Source organism: Ictidomys tridecemlineatus, chromosome 8 (genome assembly GCF_052094955.1).
Source record: "Ictidomys tridecemlineatus isolate mIctTri1 chromosome 8, mIctTri1.hap1, whole genome shotgun sequence".
Taxonomy (NCBI): Eukaryota; Metazoa; Chordata; class Mammalia; order Rodentia; family Sciuridae; genus Ictidomys; species Ictidomys tridecemlineatus.
In genome coordinates, this window is record NC_135484.1 from 19,956,171 (window position 1) to 19,981,995 (window position 25,825).

Genomic DNA, 25,825 nt, shown 5'->3' on the forward strand with positions numbered 1-25,825 from the left:
TCACTTGCCTGCTTCACCAGCTTTATCATCTAGCTCTCTGGACAATAGCTCTCGAACTATGGACAAAGGACCAGAGCCTGTCTGAAGACATATCAGACCCTAAATAAATAAATAATAAAATAAAATGCTCTCCCCCACGACTGATTTATTTTTAAAAAATCTAAATTTATTCAAAGAACTGACTTTTACTTTGTGATTAATCTAAGTCGCTAACTCAACTTGTTACTGACCTTGGGTTCATGGATCCAGAGTTATAGAAAGGAACAGTGAACTGAGAAAGAATTTAAACACAGTTAAGACTTTATTAAAGACTTCTATTTAAGCCAGAAGGGGAGACAGCACTTTGGGGAAAGTGACCCCCAGGCTAGCTCTAGCAAAGCAAAGGGTGGGGGGCTTATGCCAGAGGTAGAAGGCAGAAAGCACACGGGAACAGAGATCCTAGATAGACTCAGGCAAAGTACAGAAGGGAATAGCTTTCATGGCATCTAGGGGGAAGGCAGGAATGTGGTCTCTTGGTGTCTCCACTTGTAGAGATGGGACTTTAATCTTTTCCTTCCTCTTCCTTATCATGCTTCTTGTCTCATTATCATCTTAAGCCTCCACCTACAGGAGTGTGTTTTACTATGCTAATAAGGCAAAGTTAACTGTGGGTTACTTTAGTGACTATTAAAGCCCTCACCCCCTGGAGTTGCCCTTATCATCTGGGAAATTCTCTAATATTACTTTCAGAGTTGGTATCACTGTGACCACATAATCAATCTTAGAAGGCAGAAATGATTTTCCCAGCCTCCCATCACCTGGATGTTATCTTATTCCCACAGCCTTGAAGAGTAGTTCACTTTTTAACTACAAATTTTCTAGTGTGGCTGTTAATCCCATGTGACTGAGAGCCAGCTTGGCTGTCTTATTTTTCTGAAACGTATTCATTGCTTAGTTCTAAGGGGGTCTATGCTTCACGGGATCCCTGATGGTGTCTTTTTTGTTATTATTGGTTTTAATTTTCAGAGCTTTTAAGTCCAAAAGTCTGAGAGTCAGTCATTTTTCTGCAGGATGGCAAATTATGTGTGAACTGTCTTTTCCAAGGAACATCAGTTCGGGGTAAAAAAATGTAGCCACACACACACACACACACACCAAAAAAAAATGACAAAGTAGTGTTCTCCTTTCCCTGCCCCCACTCATACTGCCAAGTTACAGCTATGATTTCTTTCTTGTAGTTCTCTTGAGGTAGGAGCGGGCAGAAGTCCACAGGATGGATGTTGGTTGAGGGACTCCATCAGACAGCACTCTGAACCACTGTCTCTTCTGGCCCTTAGTCTTAGACGGAGGTTTGGACCTCCATTCTTTGATACAGACATGTGGTATTTCATTAATCTTCAGTCATTTGTAAAGTATCTTTCACAAGTGGTATTGTCACAAGAGAAGAGATGCCTCCAAAGAAGTGTTTAAGGAGTTCTCAGAGACTCGGGGGTGGAGGAGGGAGGGCACGACGACAACGAAATTTGACTCAGGATCAGTGGGGTTCTTGGCACACTTGATGGAAAATAATTTGAGCACAAGCCAAAGGCATAGACCAAGGTTTCTTTATTAAAGGAGATACATAGTCAAGGAGAATGGGGGCAATCTCAGGAGAGAGAGAGATGCCTGTAGGATAGAGCAAGGCAATATGCATTCAAAGGAGCTAGCTACAGAGGGAGAGACAGCTACTGGTTGGTGTGGGGTGTTAATATTTAGTTGCTAGGGGCTGATCTAGAGGTGGAGCCAGGATGGAGCTACCCAATTTCAACCCCAGTTTTCGTTGAGCTTGTGCATTGCCTTCCAGTTACTTTTGCAGACTACTAGACTCTTTCCTGGGAGTTGCAACTTTCTTACATTTCAATGGTTCGTGGGGGTTTCCTGCATTTCGGGCACTTCCTTTGAGATTCTGTATCTCTCCTTTTATTCCCTATTCCTATCTCATTTTCAAGCTCTCTCCCCAGTTAAATTAGTTGTCAGGGGAAGTCTCACTCCCTCACTGGCTCAGACATTTGTGTATTCCCCATTAGGGCTCCAGAATGACTCTGCTGCCTGAATCCAGCCAGAACCCTACAGGGGAAAACGGGTCACAGCACTATAGTGACACTAAATCCCAAGGGCTTGAACACGTTAGGTAAGCCCGCGAGAAGGGCCCTGGTGGCAATCATCAAAGATTCAGCGAGTGCCGACCCATTTCCTGCGAATCTGAGCTGATGGGAAGAGTACGGCGCTGTGCTCCTGGGGAGCTGAGCTGCAATTCCTACATCTAGCGAGGAGAACGAGTCACTGTACGTGGGCCTGTTTTCTCAACTGTGAAATAGGGGTCTAGGAGTCCTTCCAAGAACGTAAGATTCTAAAATTGAACAGGACTTGGTAGTACTACCCGGAGCTACAAAGGCGCGCCGGGAACCCCGAGCTAGACGCTCCAGGGTAGCGATTCTCCAGGCTGACTCTCCCACTCTGCGCCACGTCGTCGCGGCGGAGTCAGAGGGCGGCGTGCGCGTTCCCGATGGGCCCTGCGTGCGCGTCTCCGCCCGGCTGGGGCTGGTGGGCGGGGCGGAGCGGGGCGGGGCGCGGGAGGAGGGTGGCTGCCGCTGGAACAGGCCCGGAGAAGAGAAAAGGCGGCGGCCCGGCTGCGGGGTGAGGCGCAGAGGAGGCGGGCCAGACGGGGGTGTGGGGCTCCAGGCAGCGCCGGGACAGTGCGGAGCAGCCGGGCACGGCGGCCACGGCAGCCTGGGTCTGGGCCGCGGTTCGGCCGCGCGCGCCGGTGAGTGTCGGAGGCCCGCGGGTGGCCGGCGCGGCCCGCGCTGAGCGGGACGGGGGCGGCGGCGGCGGCGGGGCCGAGCGAGGCCGGCGGCGGGGTTGGACGCGCGGGCGCGCCGCGGGGCAGTAACGCGGCGGTGGTCGGCCCGGAGGGCGTCCGCCGCCGCCGCTGTCCGCGCCGGGCCGCCTGCGTGGCCGGCCGTTGAGGCGGTCGGCAAATGGCGACCCGAGCCCCGGGCGCCGATCCCGGGCACCTCTGTTGGTGTCTGCGTGCAGAGGAAGGGCGAGCGGGGAGTGTAACTTAGCGAAGTCCGAGGACCTCGAAAACCCAGCAGCTTTCCTTTTGTCTCCTAGAAACTTGTGTTCTTTGGGGACCAACGGGTTAAGTGAGACTGGGAGGCATCATCAACTGTCTCCGCGGGATGAGAGAAGTTGGTAACTTTTCCATTCTTGGAAGCGGGAGGATCTGTCTTAGCGTCGGTCCTTATTAAAGGGGAACTTGTGGGTTTTCCAGACCTGCGGGGATATTTGTGCCGTGGAAGTACTTTGCTTGGAAGGGGGACGCGGAACGCGTGGTGGATTCTAAGTAGTCTGTGAATGTCCCTTAACGTGACCGAGCAGTCCGTGTTTACCACGGCTCCAGTACTCCATTCCTCTCTCCCTTTCTCTTGTTTTTCTTTCTGAGCGCTGTTGTTAAGTCAAGATGCTTGGGAAGGAATTGACCTTTTATTCCATGGTTACTTTGTTGACTGTGATCCAAGATGAAGTTATTTATGGGCATTCTGATATCAGTGTAGGTTAACTTAAAACTCTTTAATAAAAAACTTAAAACTTTCTAAATCTCAGAACTATGTGTACTCTTTAGAGACCCAGTAAATTATATTAACGTGTTTTGCCTTTGCTCCTCCTGTAAGGGTTTCCAAAGTAGTGAAGTTGTCGACTTGGCAAAAGGAAGAGTAGCATAAAATAGACCTTTAGGATTTTTTAAGGGGTAAATTTCAGTGTACAGTTTTCGCTGCATCACTCTTCTTTATGCTTAGTCACTGTTTCTCACTGTAGAAATTTAATTGGTGATAACATGGTGTTTTGCTAATTTCTTAAATGCCAGTTTTTTTTTTTTTACCTGAGGCTTTAATGTGGTCAAATAAACCTTTTTTTTTTTTTTGTGTGTGTGTGTGTGTGTGTGTGTGTGTGTGTGTGTGATTCTAGTAGAAGTGGGTGGAATTTTGTGAATAAGAAAACTGAAGTTTGCCTATGTATCTTAATCGTTCTGGGTATTAATTTCAAGCCATTGCTTCTCTATATAGGTTTAGCATTGGAGGACTTTTTATTTTTCCCCCTAATGCTGTGCCCAAATAAAATATCATTAAAAAGCAATACTATATAAATAATTGTTAACATTTTGAGATTCTGCCTTTAGTAACTTAAGGTCACTAAAATAGGCATGTGTTTACTATTTGATAAAACATGTTTCTAAGATGTAATTTTTCACATAGGATAAATTCTATGGTATTCCATATCGTTTTGGATAGTCTTTAAATGAGTTTCCCAGGCTGCTTATGTTGATAAAAGGAGTTAGTACTTGCTGAGCATTTTACTGTAGAATGACATTGTAGTTGTACAACACTGTGATGATAAAGTCTTGAGTCAGCCTATATAAAATATTTAATTCAAGTTCATTGAGATAAAATAGATGAGATTTCACTTCTGTATTGTAGGTAGCTGTAGGTGGATGTTAGATACAGACAAGCACACCTCAATTAAAAAAGTCTTTTACAAAAAAAAAAAAATCTTTTTTTTTTTTTTTAAACACTGAGTAATGTTAACTCCAGACCTGCGGGAGTATAGTACTTCCTCACAAACTGCATTTAGTAAGTTTAAGTTTAAACGACCACATAAAAATAATTATACATAAAACTTTATATAAATGTGGCTATTTTGTAAAGTGGATTGCATCTGTTTCTGAGACCTACATGTTTATATCCTGTTGGACACACATGTAATTGTAACCAAACTTCACAGAGTTCTAGATTATTTTCAGAGCAGATTAGTTGTCTCAAGGTCAAAAAATTAAGATTCCTTGTAAGCCCATTCCCTGTACGATGATACTCATCTTAATAAACTGAGTTTTCGCATTTGGGTGGATTATTTTTATCTAAGTATCAACTCAATTAGGCTCTCGTCTGAGTATTAAATAGTTACTAATATTATTTCAATTTCTGATGTAAGTCTATTATAATTTCATTTGTTTATTTAGTGGAGAACATTGTAAGTAGTTAGAACTTTCACTTTGGAATGAGCTGTTCATGACCATGACCATATTTAGAAATGGAAGACGTATGTTTTGATTATATCATATTTGGAAGGATAAACACTTGAAGAAAAATTTTAAAAAGCCAGGATCAAAGTTTAACAAAAGAATATACCTTGTAACCTGTAAGCCAATTTGGAATGGGAGCATGTGCTTTGAGGTGGGAATTGAACTATAGTATATTTCTTGTCTTGGTTAGCCACCTCCACTTCCCCCTTTTTAAATTAATTAATTAATTAATTTCAGTGCTAGGAATTGAACCTAGGACCCTGCAAAACAGGGCAAAAACACTACCACTGAGCTACAACCCCCACCCTGCCTGCTTTTTAAAACAGTGAATACCATGTCCTGCAAAGGTGTAGATTTACTATGATCTTTAAAACTGTGAGTGTTACTGATAAGCAAATCATTCAGCAAGTATTTGTACTTATTGTACATTAATACCTCTGACTATGCAAAGATGAACTGATTGCTAAATTTGAAATTTCAATTATGAACTTTCTTGTAATAATGGTTGATTAATAGAACACATCTGTTTCCACATCAGCCTTACATTGGAACAGCATGTTATTGTTTAAGTAGATTTTTATTTTATCTAATACCATGTTAATTGTAATATTAAACAGTAGGCTGATGTTCTTCCTATTTTGAGTTTTCCTCACCTTGCACCTTACTATGGCATCTGAGCATATGCAGACATTTACTTATTTTTATTTTCGAACCTGGTGCCTTTTTATTGTCCCAATAACTAGCCTGCTAGGCTGATTAGGGAATTAAAATAATAGAACAACTGGGAGGTAGATATTTCCTTTTCTTTGTTTTGGAACCCCATTTTACTATTTTCTTTTATTATAATTTTTCATACCCGTGTTTACATGAATCTGTAATCAAGGCAGAGTTTTGAATGCAGAGAAAACAAGAATGAATTAGACAGAGATGGTCCTGACTTTCAAAGGCCTTATAGTTTTCTTGTGGAGAGAGATAGTAAACAGAATAATGATTTCCTTTGAGTTGTCATTAGTATTATCAGGGAAAGTGCAGCTGTATAATGAACACACATAGTAAGGGATCCTACCTTGCTTTGGGGTACATAGAAAGGTAATATTAAAGCAGAGACCAAAGAGTTGAGTTAGCATGATGTGGGGAGGGGAAGCCTGTGTATCTGTGTCTGTCTAGGATATGAGCAGACAATAAGAACAGCCCTGAGGTAGTCATCTGTTTTGAGTACATTAGCATAATTTAAAATCATGCAGGTTTACAATTCTTCATTTACTTATTTCCATATGCATTTGGATGAATTTGAAAAAATATTGGGGGGCACTATCTCTATGCCTTAAATGACCAGCTCTCATTTCATTGTATGGGAAAATGCCATGTCTTAAAACTATTTTTAAGGATTGCTTGTCAGCCACAGAATATGAGTTGGCAAGGAATGTCTGTTAGACAAAATAAATAAATAAATAAATATATTGTAAAGCATTTTATTGTTTACAAATAGTTGCATTTCATTGTTTACAAGTAGTTTTTAGTCTAGTAAAACTTTCCAGTAACTCATATTTAAGTGTAAATTAGTAAAGATGTGATTTGGCAGGTAAAAATCCTGATTGGAAAGAGATTTTTCAAAAAAACATTGTTTCAAATTAAACTCATCTTGAACTTGAATCCTTTAATTTGAGCAACATGTTTTCTAATTGGACCTGCTCTGTCACTGTTCCACTAAGAAATCAGGGATTGATGGTTTTAAACCTGTTTCACAGGATTTATGAGTAGTTGTGTAATATTTTATGAAGATGTTTTTAATTTGATGGCCAGCAATCCTGATTAAAAAGAAGATGGATCTGGGAAAGCTTTAAATTTTCAAGCTGAGGGCTCTCTCCCCAGAATGCTCCCCAGCATGACTGTTATATTTTCTCATTCTTAATATATTTAATTGTAAAATGGAATTTAATGTGATTGCTCCTTTGTAAAGTTATTTTGAGAATTATTAAGTTAATAATGTTTCATATGTTTATGTTGAACCTTACCAATGTAAATTATTTTAAAAATAATTTTAAACACATACATTCAAAGCAAAGTAATATGCTTTTATAATTAGAAAGGACCAAAAAGACTTTCTTGACCACAGGGTGATTAAGTGTTGGAATAAACCACAAGAAAAGTTGTGTAATCTCCGTTCCGCAAATAACATCTTAAAATTGAATCACTGGTTACTGAAGAGCTGCCTTATTTTCTTAAACTTTAATAAGGAAACATGTCTTATTGCCCTTGTATATTGATCAGATACAGATTTAAGTGCTGCTGCCTCTGCCACTTAACCAAGTCAATGTCCTTGGGCAAGTCACTTCTGAACCTGTTTTCTCTGGGTCATTATGAGGATTTAGAGACTTGATATATGCAAAGAAGGATAAAGTAAAATAAATAGTGTTCTCTTTTTCTTCTAAGTCTATTTCAATACATAATAAGCATTATGGACTTGTACCTATGGATTCTTTCTTTTTCCATTATTTTTATTGTTTATATTCTTATTCAGAGGGGAATAGTGTAAAAGAGGATAGTTATTTTGAAGCTTGAGAACCCTCTACTTTCCTTTTGAAAGTTGTTGCTGTTTAACTCAGGATTTCAGCAGTTGCTATTTTAAATACTTTTGAATTGAATTAAGATGTGTTCTGCTTGGTGTCTTCATGTGATGGTGTGTAGTGTAACATCAACTGTCCCTACAAGTCTTTAGAGCAGTGGTCACTTCAGTTGAAATTGTTTGTTTTTAGGTTTCTCTCTTAGTAACAGTCAAGCTTATAACCTTCAGCATGTGGGATGAACTTGGTCTAGTTGTTACAAAATAAGACAGCTACAGCTGTTTTCAAAGTGTGACCCTCAGTAAGATTGTCCTCTTATTAAAGTTTCTGTGAATATCTGCTTAAATTACAAGCATTTGTTATCATTAACTTGTCATTCTATTATGATTCTTTTAGCATGCTTATTTTTAATTTATAGGTTATATACTTGCCTATAAATATTTTGAGTAAAAATAAGTATTTAATTCATAATATGTAATTTAAAAACAATGTAAAAACATAGTGTTGGTGTTGAATGTGTACCTTTTTGTCATGATATCATTGAATATCATAATATCTACTCTGAACATTCCTAATTAGGAAAAGCTCCATTAGAATCAAGCTTCAGCTGGAGAAAAAGATGTAGCAATATGGGGAGCAATTACTTTATAGCCACTTGGAACAAAGATAGAATTTATTGGAAAAAACCCCAGAGAACTAGCAGTAACTCTTACTCATGAGTGAAGGGAAATTAGAAGATTTTTGTTTTGTTTTGTTTTCTTTCTGAACATGTGGTTGAGTAGCAAATAAGAATGGTGGCAAAAGGAATATGGTATACTTTGTTTTTGTTAACAAAAACCAATAAAAATGTTAATTATAGAAAATTCATTGAATAAGCTCACTTATAATTAAATGTGCTTATGCTTTCTATACTAGCTTTAAAAAGACCATTAAATATCTGTAATGTCTTGATATTATTTTACAAGTACTAGAAATCTGAACTCCCTAGAGTAGCATATAGCTCTCATGATTTGCCTTATTCCCACCTGGCCTCGTTGCTCTACCTTATATTTTACCTTGACCCAACAATACTAGGAAGAGTTAATATATTTTGTCAATTCATGCTTCTTTTCAGTTGCACAGGCTATTATTTTAGCATGGAATGCCTCCCTTACCAGTTTACTGATCCATACTTAAAGACAATTCATCTTTCAAGACTATGCATTCTTCTCTAACCCCTATCCATACTGATTATTTTATAAATATTATAGGATTTTTACTGTCACCAACCTCCTGTTGTTGCTCTTTGAGAAAAGGCTCTATGATTTACTAGTCTTTATATTGAAAAATGGTCATGATAGCACACATCTGTAATTTCAGCTTCTCAGGAGCTAGTCTGGTCAACATAGCAAGACCCCATACCCCTCAAAAAAAACAGTAAAAAAATTTTTCAGTAAATCTTTGTTGCCACACCAATGCAGTGCCTAGTACAGATTAGCTAAACAATAAATAGATGTAATGAATGAATGGAAACTGAGGTCCTTAGAAGTGTTTTACTCACAGATACAGAGCTTGAGCTAGAACTTTTATTTTCTTGATAAATTCTCTGTGTATTTTAATTAAGCCTTACCCTGTTAATTTGTTAGAGAATTTATTAGGCATATGTAGAAGGAGAGATTAATAGATTTAATTGTACGTTAATTCATATATTTAGAAGAATAAAAAGAAAACTTCTAGTAAAGTTTTGACTGGTAATAGTAATGAAATTGAAATGAGTATGGAATATGAATATGTCTCTGCAATATCAGGCATATCACAATCACTTTAAAAAGGTAAAAGCTGGGCTGGGGGTTTAGCTCCTTGGTAGAGTGTGTGCCTAGTGTGTATGAGGCCCTGGGTTTAGTCCCCAACACTGGGAAAATTATAAAAAAGAAAAGGAAGGAAAGCAAAAACTAAAGCAGCCTCTAAAATCTGAAAGTTGAAATACCCATTAACTTGTTATTGGTATTAATTTATATACCTCACAGTACTATAATTTAAGTATTATTTTGAAAGACATAATATGCTTTTTATGTATATTTTTACATGCTGTATACTTCCCACATGTCAGTACTTTCTTTATGACATTTTAAAATACTCAAATGTTACTTGAAGTTCTTAAGTTGTTTCAAGATATATTGATTAAATATAAAATTAGTTAAATATGTTTAGATGTATCTAAGATACGATGAATCAGTGATTTAATTTATATTATTGAGCAGTTTGAAAATCAACCATTTTTTGTCTAACTTCTTTCTTTTCTCTTTTGTTTTAACACTAGAGCTGGACTGACCATTATGGAGGAGGAGCTGCAGCATTCACACTGTGTGAATTGTGTCAGTAGACGGTGTATGACCAGACCAGAGCCTGGGATTTCCTGTGATTTGATTGGTTGTCCTTTGGTTTGTGGAGCAGTTTTCCATTCTTGTAAAGCTAATGAACACCGACTTCTGTGTCCATTTGAACGAGTGCCTTGCTTAAATAGTGACTTTGGATGTCCTTTTACCATGACCCGAAATAAAGTCGCTGAACATCTTGAAATGTGTCCTGCAAGTGTCGTATGCTGTACTATGGAATGGAACCGATGGCCAGTTAGTTATGCGGACCGGAAATCATATGAAAATCTAAGCAGAGATGTTGATGAAGTGGCTCAATTAGATATGGCCTTGGCTCTTCAAGACCAAAGGATGCTCTTAGAATCTCTCAAAGTAGCCACCATGATGTCAAAAGCTACTGATAAAGTATCTGAACCTAGAGAACAAATCTCAGTTAAATCCAGTGTCTCTGAAATACCACATGCTAATGGTTTGGTATCTGTTGATGAAGAATCTTATGGTGCACTTTATCAAGCTACTGTAGAAACAACCAGAAGTTTGGCTGCTGCTTTAGATATCTTGAATACTGCCACAAGAGACATTGGCATGTTAAATACAAGTCTTCATACTACCCCAGATGAAATGAATGAAGAACAAAATGACAGAGAAAGTTTGCAGGATAGAAACTTGAAAGACCAGGATCGTCCTTACGAGGATGAGATAGGGGCAGTAGGTGGAATCGACCATACTGGCATAAGTCAGAATGCCCAGTCTGAGCAAAATGGTTCAAGTGATTTATTGTGTGACTTGAATGCAGTTTCTTATGGCACTTCTGTTCTTTGTAATGGCTTTCCTTTGGAAAATGTATGTACACAGGTCAAAGACCAGGATCAGAATTTTCAAGTTGATTCAAAACAAAGTAGCTTAACAAATGGAGAATGTGTGGCATCAGATGGTACTGCAGAATCTTCCAGTTCACTTTCAGTAGCAGCACAACTTAGGGAAGTAATACCCTCCAGCGCTTTACCTAATGGCACCGTTCAGCATATCCTCATGCCAGATGATGAAGATGAAGGAGGACTGTATTGGAGAAAAGTAGACTTAGGGGACTTGAGGAATGTGGATGTCTTATCTTTCAGTCATGCTCCTTCATTCAAATTTCTTTCTAATTCATGTTGGTCTAAACCAAAAGAAGATAAAGCAGTAGATACATCAGATTTGGAAGTTGCTGAAGATCCTATGGGCCTCCAAGGAATAGATCTGATTACAGCAGCATTACTGTTCTGTCTAGGAGATTCTCCAGGTGGGAGGGGTATATCTGATAGTCGCATGGTTGATGTATATCATATTGACTTTGGGACGCAGACTTTTTCGCTTCCATCTGCAATATTAGCTACAAATACAATGGTTGGGGAAATAGCTTCAGCTTCAGCTTGTGATCATGCCAATCCCCAGCTTTCAAATCCAAGTCCTTTTCAGACACTTGGGTTGGATTTAGTATTGGAATGTGTTGCTAGGTATCAACCTAAGCAGCGTTCAATGTTTACCTTTGTGTGTGGACAGTTATTTAGAAGAAAAGAATTTTCTTCACATTTTAAGAATGTACATGGTGACATTCATGCTGGACTCAATGGTTGGATGGAACAGCGGTGCCCTTTAGCCTATTATGGTTGTACTTATTCTCAGCGTAGATTTTGTCCATCAACACAAGGAGCAAAGATTATACATGACCGTCATTTGAGGTCATTTGGAGTTCAGCCATGTGTATCTACAGTATTAGTAGAACCTTCTAGAAACTGTGTGTTGGGATTACATAATGACCATCTAAGTAGTCTTCCCTTTGAGGTCCTACAACATATTGCAGGCTTTCTCGATGGCTTCAGTTTATGCCAGCTCTCATGTGTGTCCAGGTTAATGAGGGATGTGTGTGGCAGTCTGCTTCAGTCTCGTGGAATGGTCATACTGCAGTGGGGGAAAAAGAAGTATCCAGAAGGAAATTCATCATGGCAGATAAAGGAAAAGGTTAGTTTAATCTTAATTGTGTCAATCTCTTTATTGGACATGAAGTAGGCACTTTAATGCTGCTGAATTGCTATAGTTAATAGCTTGTTGAAAAATTGATCATCCTTAAAATTTACTAAGTTAATATAATGACACATTTTTAAAGTGATAATTAATGAAGAACTAGAATAGTTAGAATTGTGTTAATCACAAATTTATTGCAGAAATTTGTTTCCTAAATATAAATTCTAATCTAATATGGTAAAGGCCACTTCTGTTTCTTCAGATGAGCTCTTCTCTATCCCCTCAATTCTTCTGTAATAACTTCCTTCATTTACCCTCTTTTTAAATTTGGGCTCCATCTGAAACACTGTCACCATTAGACAATGGAAGAAGCTAGGAGAAGGGTTTTTCTTACTTTGTCAGTTGGTCAGTTTCTTTCCATTCTTAGCAGTTTCTTTATTGGGACTTGGTTGTTTCACATGGAATCCAAATGGAGAGAGATGAGAAAAAGGCACAGCTATTGCTATATTCATTCTAGTAAGTGTCCAGGGGAGTGTTAAGGGGCCAGGGGATATGAGTGGATGGATGAGAAAGTGTCTTAGGCTGAAGTGAGATAAGATAAAGATAGAGCAATAGAATTTGATATTGTGGGTGGAGACTGAATTTAGTACAGTACAAAAGAGTAACACATTGAGAACTGGAGCTAGAGATTTAGACATATCTAAAACAAGTCTGGGCTCCACCATTTCTCTCTTATAGTACTCAACTTTTGTCTACCTTGTATTTGAGGCACTATCCCATGGGAGAGGAAAGGTATTACAGATATCTGTGATTAAAGGTGGTTTTCATTTTAGAACACTTATAATATGAAACTTCATTTTATGAAGTGGAAACAGTTTTGATAAACGAAACATTTGGTTGTATAGTATTCAAATTTCTGATTACTTTATTTTTAGCACCCTTAGCTTTTGTCTTTTACTTGTTGCTCCAACTTTGCTGAATTCTCCATCAGCTACTTCTCTGTTCTCTTGAGGATTTTTGACCAATAAATGAACACACAAATTGTTTTATGATTTTTGCCAAAAGGTAATTACGGTGGCAGAAAATTTCATTAGCTCAGTGTTTCTGTGTGTTTTTGTTTTCTGGATGATTTCTCTCTCCCCTTTGGGATGGAACTCTATGTCTGGCTTTTTTTTTATCCTTCAGTGGTGTTAACAAAAAGGATAGAATGTCTTCTGGAGATTTTATAACTCCTATCGAGATCGCATCTAGTCTTCTAAATTGCCATCATTTACACAGATTACTCACATGTCTATAAACTGACCTTTTTCTCTACTGAGCTCCAGACCCCACTGCACACAGCTTCTGCTGGATATCTCTCCTTGATTACCCCACAGTTTATGCAGACTCAACATGTCTAATTCACTCTGTTCCCCTACTCTTCTTAATCTCAGAGAGTGGCATCATAGTATACCAACTTGCCTAAACCAGGGATCTGGGAGATAGGCTTGACTGATATTTTCCCCCTTTTTTGCCATATCTAGGTAATTTTGAAGTCCTATGTTTTCTTTTCTTTCACTGCCATTTTCCTAGTTCAATCTAAGCTTTGTTTCTCTCCTGAATTAATACCACAGCTTCCTCCTGCGGGGCTTCCTCCTCCAGTTGGGCCCCACTCCAACATATTATCTATACAAGAGTTAGAATATTCATACTTTCGTAATACAGTTTTTATACTGTTATTGTAATGCTTAAAACTCTTTAATATTTGTCCATTTCCCCTGGGATAGAGGCCAAGTCCTTAATAAAACATTAAACACTTCATAATTTCATCCTTACCTCTTCAGTTTCTTCTTGTCACTTTGCACTCCAGTCAAGATTGACATGCTTATTGTTTCCTGGTGTGTTTTCTTTCTTGCTAAGGTCTTTGAATATACTATCTCTAATATCCACATCTCCACGTATAATATGGTATATAGTATACATCATTACTTTCATTAACTTATTTAATCCACTATCCCTACTTAGCAGATGAGGAATCAATACATATTTTGTGCAAGTCAGTAGCTTTATTTTTAATATTCTTTATATAAGGGGACCACAACAGTCATTGCTATACCATTTTATAGAAGGGACGTGAGCATCACAGATTTTGGGTTCTTGCAAGGAAGGGTCCTAGAACCAATCCCCCACAGATACCAAGGGACAATTACATTCTGTGTTCTCTAACTAAACATTGGCCTGTTGATAAACTCAGCTAGGATACCTAGACCTGCCTGTCTGATTCATGATTATGTGTCTCCCTTATTCTGCTCTCATGCTTATTACTTTTGTTTGGGTGGCTTTGTTTTCAATTGTAATGATGAGATGGGGTCACAGTGGTCATTGCTGCACTAATAAGATGTTAGTGCTTCTGGGCCTGGGCTGCTGACTAGGGAAAAAACAGGGAGTGCCCATATTTTTACCAATAGACATATGTACACAGATGGTAGGTTAGCATTTTGCCCTAAAACATTTTTTTTTTTAGAGAGAGAGAGAGAGAGGGGAGGGAGGGAGGGAGAGAGGGAGAGAATTTTAATATTTATTTTTTAGTTTTCGGTGGACACAACATCTTTGTTTGTCTGTGGTGCTGAGGATCGAACCCAGGCCTCACGCATGCCAGGCGAGCACACTACTGCTTGAGCCATATCCCCAGCCCCCTAAAACGTATTTTTAACAAAGACACATTTTTAGTTAAAGACACATTTTTAATGAAAATAGGAGCCCTTTTATAGGAACTATATGTAAATTTTTAGAAGCATTTCAACAAATGTGTTTCTGAGTATTACTAAGTACCTTCAGTATTCGTGAGTAGTGAAAAGATAAGTGATTTTTAGTACACTTTGTGGTGTAATAGGAATGGGAGAAGAACCTGAGAAGAAATGAAACACTGTTCAATATATCCAGACCATGTGTAGTTCTGTGTAGGCAATTGAATAGATGGAAAAGAATAATGCATAGTAGATATTATTCTGGGAAGTGGCCTTGAATTTATGAAGTTATGATTTTTTAAAAATTGTCCAGTAAGCCAGGTTGGAAGTAATTTTTAATGTTGGGTTTTGTCCTTTTTTTGGGGGGAAGGGTTGTTTATTAAATGTATTGAAGTCATTATCTCATAGAAGTGAGTTGTCTTTATAAATTTGACAAATTTACTTGAAAATGGATTTACTTTTAAAATTTGTAACTATTTGAAACTTTATATTGGATGTTTCTCTAACAAGATATATGTGCAGTTAGAGCAAGAAATACATTTTGATTTTCTATAAATTGACTTGTTTAAATCTAAAGTAGAGTTCTCTTCTAGGTATGGCGATTCAGTACTGCATTTTGTTCAGTTAATGAATGGAAATTTGCTGACATCTTAAGCATGGCTGACCACTTGAAGAAATGCAGTTACAATATCATAGAGAAACGGGAGGAAGCAATCCCATTGCCATGTATGTGTGTGACTCGAGAACTCACTAAAGAAGGACGTTCACTACGCTCAGTTTTAAAACCTGTACTTTAAAAACTAACTACTTGCGTACATGCAAGCACCTAGTATAATTTCTTTGTAATATGTGATACTTTATTAATGTATTAAAGAGTACAGCTAGATAAATGTAATGTCATTATGTATATATATGTTTTGAAGTGATATATATTTTTATAAAGTACTGTTTAGTTGGAAAAATAATTGCCTTAATGTTTGAAATGTGTGGCATTTTTGGAACTTGCTGGACAGGGTGATTTAATGTTAGTTACATAATTTTCAGAATTAGTATTTTTGATGGTGTGCATATTTTGGTTCTTAAATGTTTTGCTTCTTAAAACTAACAAGATCCTGACCAATTTATTCCTCATGTTTTCTATGGGTTAAGCCCACACAATCAAAAAAGCAAAACTTTGATTCAAATTTTTCTGCATAGGTTTTTCAGATGAACACTTTCAATTGCTTAAGCACTGCCCTAAGATCCTTATAAAGTTTTTTATTATCTAGTCGTTCCCCTCTGACAATTATTGATGCACAGATGATCTCCAGTATACTTACATAATATTTAAAATTACAACTAGTGTTTGGTAATGCTATTTATAATGTTTTAAAGATAATTCACAAAGATGTTTTCATCTTATGTTCTTAAAACTTATACAGAGTGACCACAAGCAGCTTTCCCTTTTATTAAATGCCACATCCAGAGATTTGTGGCCATGTGTTTTATGGCAGGTTAAAGCAAAAACATGCAAACAAAAAACAAGCCAGTGAATTTAATTGGAAACCATTTATGTTATTGTGTATTTGCTAAATATTTAATGTTTGAACAAAAATATACCTCATGTTAAGTTTGAATTTGGCATATTTTGCAAATACATTTCAAATATTCAGAATGCAAAGGGCTTAACTTTTTCATATGCATTTTAAGATTTTGCCTTTTGTAGTTTATAAAAATACAGCTATATTGTTTTAAGACATTTAAAAATGTGAATTTAATGTTGTCTTTGTAAGATACCCAGCAGAGACCTGCATAGTTTGACAATCTCTCTGAAACATTTCCAAGTTAATTTCCTATACACTTCTTTACCAGAAAGTAAGAGTTGTATCTTCATGAAAAGATCCAGGGAGGACAGAGAAATATTCAAAAGCCTATTCTTGAAGTATTTTATTATAGTTTTATACTGTTAACTTGATGTGGTCACTTTAAAAATGAATAAGTTTGCTGTATCAGTATTTAGGAAACATTGCAAAGATGGAGACATATACTTAAATAATTTGTCTTAGGTAAATTCTGGCATGTGGTAAGCTAAAGTGGTGATGAGCTTCCTGGTTATAAATGTCAACACTGAATTATATTTTTACTTCCTATATTTGTCCCTGAGAGTGTTTTATGGTCACTGGTCCATGATTCCCATATATGGCAATCAGGATGGGCAGAGGTGTTACTTGGGCAGTAGAGAATTTTGAATTGCTGAAGATTTGTTTTGGTTGGATCAAGTTCTTATTATAGTTCAAAAATATAGGATTAAAGACTCATCAGTTGTTTTGCCTCAGCTCTCATTTTAATTAGTAGAATACTTCTCAGTGCTTAACTATCGTTTTAATTCTGAGATTGAATTGCATAAGAAGTCTCTATTTCTGTGGAAAAGTCAGAAATGAGATATCAAATACTATAAGGTATTACTCTGCCTTTTGTTAAGCTTTTACTGAAGAATGTGTTTGTGGTTAGCCTTAGCACAGGCATTAACTTTTTGTTTTATGGTTGTGCTTTTAAAAATCCATTGTTTTTAGGTTTAGATTTGTTATTTCCACACTGAATCATGAAATATTTAACATTTTTCCACCTTATATTTCTTTTACACATCTTTCCCTGTTCTCTTTTTTGTTATGCCACCATATCATTTTGTTAAAATGTTTTCTCTGTGCAACATTTGTTTAAGTTCTAATAAAATTAATATTTTCCCCTTATATGTCTCATTAACTTAAAAAGAAAAACTATCATTTAAATAAAATTTTAATACTTGTTCGATGAATTCAAAACACAGTCTGTTTCTGGAATGTTGATTCTTCTGCGTGTTACAGGAGTTGCTGGTTGATTATCATTGCTAGCTCAGGTTTTACTGGTGAACTCTAAATTTTTCTGTAATATATAGAACTTATTAGTTATAATTTTCTTTGCCCCTTGAGTGTCTTGAAAGTAGGCCCATCTAGAGATATTAAAAGGCTGCTAAGAGATTGTGGCATGATTATTTTTTTAAAACTTGAAACCAGAACTTCCTATTTGTCCTCTTAAGCACAAAGAGGTTTGTATGTTGACCTAGTAGATTTTTATTTGCAAAGTCTTTGTTGATTGCTTAAGTCTTTGCTACCCAGAAAGATAAAGGGCAAGCATCAAAATGGAGGAAAATATCTAAATTCACTTTTATTCTCTTTATCCTTTCCCAGTACTGCTTAATAGCTTGCTTGCTCTTTCTTTTCTCTCTTTTCATTCTCTTTTTTTTCTCTCTGTTCCTTTCCCCCTCACACGTCACTTGGGGTAAGAACAAATGGTCTGTTTTAACGAGGTCTCCAGGTGATTCTGATGCACAAAAAACTATAAGATCTTAGAGGAAGACATACTATCTCTACCCTCTGATGTTTTATTAGAATGGATATATATGTGTATGTACGAATGTATAATCCAAAATTAAGAGTAATGATTGTGTTAATAGTTAAATTATATATGTTGTCTCAGTCTTAGAGCCATATGAGAAAATACATTGGGCATAAAAACTTGTTACTAGTATTTTAAACTTCACTAGTATTTTATGGTGTTTCTTCTGTTCAAAGGCAAGAATAGAGTACATTTTAGTTCATTAATACTAACATTTAGCATAGTCACACTTGTTTAGTGGTTGCAGAGTGATGTGAACGTACTAGAATTGTAGGATGAGCAAAGAGAGTAGAAGTAGATAAATTCCAAATTAAATCCTACTAAAATATTTGTAGGGATCCTTTCAACCCTATCAATAAGATTAAAGATCGACTTTCTGGTTTATCAGTAGTATAGAATTATTTTTGGTCTTTGTCTGCGCATATTCCATTAAGGCTATTCCTATCATCTGTCCTTTAACTTTGGATATTGGGGTCTTAGTAATGTTTAAGATACTAGAGTTTCTCATACCTCTTGAAGATATAGTAGTTTGTATTAGTATATTGATAACAGATTTTACTTGTGGGGATTTGAATACTTGTAGGTGAAAAATGCAAACAGATTTCTCCATGTTTTGCATCCCTAACTGAAAAGACATGGTTATTAATTATTTTTAATATATATTTTGGTTGTCAATGGACCTTTTTTTTGAAAAGGGGATTGAACTCAGGCACTCAACCACTGACCACATCCCCAGCCCTATTTTGTATTCTATTTAGAGACAGGGTCTCACTGAGTTGCTTATGGCCTTGTCATTGCTGAGGCTGGCTTTGAACTCAGGATCCTCCTGCCTCTGCCTCTGGGATTACAGGCCTGTGCCACCATGCCCCGCTGGACCTTTATTTTTATTTACTTATTTTTATGTGGTGCTCAGAATCAAACCCAGTGCCTCACACATGCTAGGCAAGTGCTTTACCACTGAGCCACAACCCTATTCCTTACTAATTTTTAAAAATTTCCTAAAGGGGCTGGGGATGTGGCTCAAGCGGTAGCGCGCTCTCCTGGCATGCGTGCGGCCCGGGTTCGATCCTCAGCACCACATACAAACAAAGATGTTGTGTCCGCCGAGAACTAAAAAATAAATATTAAAAAAACAAACAAACAAAAAAAAATTTCCTAAAGAAAAGTGACACAAACATTGAAAATGTGTTTCCTCCATGACTTATCATATAAGGAGGTGATATGACTGGAACCTATAGAGTTGGTTGTTTAGAAGTGCAATAGAAGGGGAGTAATTTGCCCCTGTTCTCTGGACAAATGTTTTTGATGGAAAGATCTTTACTGATATGTGCCTGACTGGTTATCTCATTGCTGCTGTGAGTAGTGTTATTTAACATTTCATAAGGCCTAGGAAGCCTGAGTATATTAGTTATGCCTTTAAAGTAAACCACACATCTATTCCAATGTGTTCAATTTACTGGTAGATTTGTTAGTATTTATCTGAAGCATTTCCAGAAGGTTTGAGTTAGGCCAATTCTAGTGAAGTCCTTAGTAAAAAGGAAGAAAAGGAAGAATGGTTTCTCTTTCTTTTTGAAGTCACCTTTTACCTAATTATTTCCTTTTAGTTAAAGGATCAAGTTCAAAAGATCAACCTCGCATTTTATGGGTGAGAATATTGATTTACTGAATGTTTCTGTACTGATGAGTATATCTCATCTCTGAATGATATGTGCCCTGAAACAGGTCACTTTCCCACTTAAATGTAGAAAGAGAAGGGATATTTAGACAAAAGGAAATTACTTGGGTAATTATCAATAGAATAAATACCTAGAATATTTGGTTCCTTCTGTGGTTTGGAAAGAAATTTGGTGTAATAGCAAAATAAAAGTAGAAATGAGTGAGGTGGGATATGTTGCTTTGAAAATCCTTTGCAAAATTAGGCAGTTTGCTGAAGTTGTACAAAAATGTTATTGCATCAGTGACTGAAGAAATTCTAAAAATTCATTATAATATATACTTATTTGACAATCATTAAAATTGATCAATATATGTCTTGGTAAGGGGGATAACATCTTGAGGTGTTTTGTACCTTGGAACATTTCAAAATGGACATTTTATGTTCAGAATGTTTGATATTTCAATGTATTATGTGGATAGTAACTTTTTAAAGTTAAAATACTATAAAGAAATGGATTACAAGATAGGTTCATGAACTTGCTCTGTAAAATTAATTGATGCAAATCTTTTAAAATAATTTTTCAATCTTTTTGACAAGCTCTATTATTTACTACGAAGAAAAGCATTCCTGAAGCAAACTGACAAGGGAAATGTGATGTTCACTACCCCCCCAACACCAATATAATTTTAAGTATCTCCAAAATCACTTTATTAATTCATTTGCATGCAGATATGAAAGGAAATGATTCTTCAATGCATGGTTAGTTCTAGTGGTAGTGATAGTTTATGTGTTTAAAAGTAATAAAACTTCATTTTTGTTGAAATCTTGGAACCAAAATCATCAGGTCACGTCCTTTCCCAACACATTCATCAGGTTTAATTTTTATTTTTTTCTGATATACATAGTTAGAATTTAATTTTTCCCCCCTCAATGTTTTAAACAGGCAAAGTTGATAAATGTTTTCAACTTTTGGCACAGAAATTGACTCGAGTCAGAGAGTGTTTTGCACTCCTAGTCAAAAGGTGACATTAATTTTACATTTTAAAATAGTAATTCTAAGGCCTACTGATATGAGAACGTAGCAATAAATTTGTTATTGCTCAAAAGATTGAAGTTTAAAAGGAGAGCCTGCCCTCTGCTGTCGTAGAACATTTTTTTCTGTTGAAATCTTTTTTATATTAATAATAATTAATGCTTATTTAATTTTATAACTTAAGTGTGGCTTAACCATATTATTTATTAAATCACTCCAGAGAAAATGAAATAATAGTACCATCTTTTTACATCAATTCAATTGGTGATTTAAAAATTACTACCTGTATTCCTAATAAAATAAGGGATTTGATATAAGTAGAGAAAGGTACTGACTCCTTACAATATTCCAATAGCTTTATGAAAACAGCCATAACATGAAATTGCATTGAGTGATTCATAATTCAGTGGACATGAATTCTGAAGATTTTTATTTTGTATTTAAATGTAAAATTGTACTGTTCACTTGATCATTGTTTAAGCACCAGTCCATAGTGAAAATAAAACTGAACTGTCTCATTCATTTACCTCATGTTGTTTAGTTTCCAGTGGATTTTTTCTCATGCTTTATATTAATAGTTTGATTTACATTAATAATTGTCTTTATCCTCAATGCAAAAGGGTATGGTACTCATGGGAAGGGAGTGCTAAGTGAATGAAGCTAGACACAAAAGGCCACACATTATCTAGTCCAGTTAAATGAAGTACCAAGAGGAGGCTAGCCTGTAGAACAGATTAGATTAGTGGTGGCCAAGGAGGAGAGTGACTATGAACATGGAGTTTCTTTTGGAGTGATGAAAATATTCTAGAACAAGGTGGTGGTGATTATTGAATAATATTGCTAATGTACTAAAAGCCACCAAATTGTACACTTTTAAAATGGTACATTTTATTTATTTTATTTTGCCTTATTGTTTTTGAAAAAAGGATGTGATATTTATAGTCATTATCAAATCCCCAAAGTATCATGTTCCTAAGGTTTGTGAAATGCTCAAGATATGGTTTAGAATTGATTTATAATATTGGTAATGTGACAAACTTATTCAATTAAAAGTCTCAATAAAATTCCTTAATTTCATCACAGAAGTATGGATGACAGCAGCAGAAATAAAGCTGTAATTCTGCTCAATTTCCTTATATTTAATACAGCTGTGGCTAATTGGCTTCTATGTTAAAGATTGTTTTTTCATCTTTTGCATTTTATTATGACTCTTTGTGGCACATAGCAATCACTTTTAAAAGAGCTGTTTTTAAAATCATAATTTGAAAAAAACTGTATAACTTTCAGGATTATTTTTGTAGTTTTATACTTTGTGTTCCTTTTAAAGAGCAAATGCAATCATGTATTAGGCAAGACTAAATAAATTGAACTGATGCATATGTTTTGTATTTTTTGTGTGTGGGAAAAATGCTACTTGAATTTTGGGATTGATTGGAACCTCAGTGATCATTTAGTTTCTCATTTTATATTTAGTGAAATTGAAGCTGAATTTGTCAATCGGTTTGTTCATTCATCAACCATTGATTAAGCACTTACTGTGTAGGCTTGACTCTGGAAGGTGGTTTCATTTCTGAACTTTCACAATAATTTATTATGTGTTTTTCTATCATCATCTAATAACTATACCAGACATATGGACAAGTGGACAAGTACCAGAGGAGGGATGGCTTTAAGCAGAGATTCACTTTAAATATTTCTTCACATAATTCTTGAAGTATTTTAAGAGGCATTCTTCATAGTTACGTAAACATGATCATAAATTACCTCAAAGAATGCATCTATTATTTTAATGACTTGGGGAAGCAGGTATTTTCAAATCACTTTAAACCAATTATTTTCCACAGTGTTCTAGGTAGCCAACTTTGCAAAATTGTTGATTCAAATCAATGTTTTTAAAAAACTTAAATTGCTTGGCAAATAACTGCCTGTCATATAATTGGGGGTACACATGCAATTAAGGGGTGTATGCTCTGAGTTGAACAACACTGAGTATAATTAAATGAGCTTAACAGAGCAAGTTTGGTACTGTGAAGTAAACTGTCAGGATAATCAGATAAGAAGAGACTTGCATTACAATAGCTTTACTTGAACATTGTGACAGGGTCCAAAGTCAAAAATAATGGAAGGAAGGTAAACTATGCTTTAAAAAGTTTATTGTGCTTTTTTACTTTAATGATTTCTTATTTTCTTCCATAATAGTTAGGATTTATTGCCAAATAGGTTTTGACTCAGATTTCCTAAATCATCCGTCTTATCCCATATCCTTCATGCTATAATTCTGCTGCATTGTATATGTCACCAGTTCCCACTTTATATCCTGCATTTTCTGTGAGTCTTCACATATGCTATTTCCTCTTCATAAAATGTTCTCCCCAACTTGACTGGTTCATTGGTGAGGATCCAATTCTGACCTCACTTGCTTTTTTCCTAGACCATCCCAAGTCATTAAATCACCCTTCCTCTATGTTCTCATATGTTGCTTTATTGTGAAACTTTCTTTTCAATATTGATCATTCTGCACTGCCATCTATTTGCTGGTGTCCATAACAATGTTGTCAACGTAGGCTCCTCTGGGTAGAAACCATGTCTTATTTAGCTTAGGGTCTCTGTGCCTAGCTGACAGCCTTACACACAGAAGGCATTCGTAGATGTTTGTTGACTTAATAATGAAAAACGATTATGTAACTTAGTGCTATTTCAGGCAATTTTTCCTTCATAGCAGACCACCCCCAAACTGTGGGCTTAAACAACAATGTAATCAGCTCATGATGACTTGGCTAGGCTGCTCTGGCTTGGCCTGAGTTGGCTATGCCTGGTTGGCTCACATGTCCATGGTCAGCTGATCAGTTGGCTGAAGATTAGATGATCTCAGATCACCTTACTCACATGTCTGGCAGTTGGCAGACTGTTGGCTAGGGTCATGGGGACGATTAGGCTACATGTCTCTCATCATCCATCAGGCTAGTCTAGGCTTATTTACATGACAGTAGAAAAAACAGCAAGAGAATAAGCCCCAATGAGCAAACCTTTCATGATACTTCTTGTCATGTCCATTTTCCAGGGCAATCAGATGGTCAAGCCTCACCTCTTGGGGTGGAGAAACAGACTCACCTTGATGGGAACAGGAAAATTATATTACAGATGAGTATAATACAGAAATGGGGAGAATCATGTCCACTATTACAAATGCTAAGGATATTTCTAAATACAATAGTTCCTTTACCCTTGATTTTTTTTTGGGGGGTGGGGGATACTGGAGATTGAACTCAGCGGCACCCACACTGAGTCACATCTCCTGCCCTATTTTGCATTTTATTTAAAGACAAGTTCTCACTGAGTTGCTTAGTGCCTCGCCATTCTTCAGGCTGGCTTTGAACTCTCAGCCTCCTGAGTCACTGGGATTACAGGCATGAACCACCGCACCCAGCATTTCCTTAGATGTTTTTAAACAAAAAATCCTGAATATTCAAAATAAAAATTGAATTATCTTTTGCTTTTTCTTCTTTTTCCCTCCGATCTGGTAAGTATTTTAGTTAGGGTTCTTAGAAGAGACAGAACCAATAGAATACAGATAGACAGGTACATGTGAGGGAATTTATTAGGAGAATTGGCTCCCTTGCCTAGAGAAGCTGGGCAGGCCCATGATAGGCATTTGCAGGCTGGAGAATGGGAAAGTCAAGAGTATAGCTCAATCCAATCAGAAAGCTCAAGAACCAAGAAATTTGTTTACTATTTTTATGACTTTGGGAACGAGGTCTTTTCAAGTTATTCTAAACCAATTATTTTTCTGTTGGGTTCTAAATAGACAACTTTACAACTATTGATTCAAAACAATGTTTAAAAAATTGCAAACAATTGGGCTTGTCATATGATTAAGAGTATATATGCCAATTAAGGGATATGTATGCTCCAAGTTGAACAATGATAAGTATAATTAAATGAGCTTTAGAATAAAGCTATCAGGATAAACATGAAGTAGACAAGAAGATATATACACTACAGTAGTTTTATTTACATGGTACAGCAAGGTTCAGAGTCTAAGAGAATAGGAAGAAGATAAATAATTGTGATGATTCATTCTTCAACAACTTTATTGTGATTTTTCACTTTAATTAGTGAAGCCAGTGGCAGAACTTGCAATCTGAGATTGAGGGTCTGACAGCCCAGAGAACCACTGGCAGGAGTCCCAGAGTCCAAAAGTCAGAGAACTTGGGAGTTCTGATGTCCAAGGGTAGGAGAAGAAGGTAATGCAGCCCCTGAGATAGAGCACGTACTCACCTTCTGTCTTTCTGTTCCATCTGAGCCCCTAACTGATCCAGTGCCTGTCCACATTAAGGACAGATCTTTCCCACTTAGTTTACTGACTCAAATGCCTCTCTCCTCTGGAAGTACCTTCATAGACACACCTAGGACAGCCCAACCATTCTAACCAAATGCTAAACCACCTGAGTTTCATTTTAGGCAGAATAGGAAGGGGTTCCATGTCTATTGCAGCATTGAGAATAAGTTAAACTTTACCAGATTACCAGGAATCCCTTAGTTCAATCAAGTTGATATCTAAAATCAATTATTGCATGTTGACTCCTTGTCAAATGGCACCCATATGCATCTCGCTCTTTTTTTTATTGTTGCTGTGTATTTTTTTACATGTTTATTTGTTTTAAGTAGTTATACATGACAGCAGAATGCATTTCGGTTCATTGTACACAAATGGGGCACAGCTTTTCATTTCTCTGGTAGTATATGATTTAGAGTTGCACCATATGTTCAGTCAAACATGTACCTAGGGTAATGATGTCTGTCTCATATGAATCTCTCTCTTTTTTTTTTTTTAAAGAATAAGACATTGAGTTTTAATTGACATTGTATCCTGTAAGATTCCGAATATCCAGAATCTTACAGGATACAATGAAGATTCTCCACCTAATATTTTTATTAGTTGCACATGACAATACAATGATCTTCACATATCATA

General features: G+C 36.6%; 1 protein-coding gene across 3 annotated transcripts; it reads left to right on the top strand.

Annotated features, from left to right (window-relative positions):
• The first annotated feature begins 2,581 nt into the window (after positions 1–2,581).
• On the top strand, positions 2,582–22,227 carry Fbxo30 (F-box protein 30). 3 transcript variants are annotated; one of them, XM_078018955.1, is made up of 3 exons: positions 2,582–2,782; positions 9,962–12,017; positions 15,340–22,227. In XM_078018955.1, the coding sequence occupies exons 2-3, from the start codon at positions 9,978–9,980 to the stop codon at positions 15,541–15,543; spliced, it is 2,244 nt and encodes a 747-aa protein (XP_077875081.1). In that variant the 5' UTR covers positions 2,582–2,782; positions 9,962–9,977; the 3' UTR covers positions 15,544–22,227. The 3 variants fall into 3 exon arrangements, with proteins under 3 accessions (XP_077875081.1, XP_077875082.1, XP_005334899.2); XM_078018956.1 differs by having other exon boundaries at positions 2,582–2,655; XM_005334842.4 differs by lacking the exon at positions 2,582–2,782 and adding an exon at positions 2,919–3,209.
• The last annotated feature ends 3,598 nt before the right edge of the window (positions 22,228–25,825 follow it).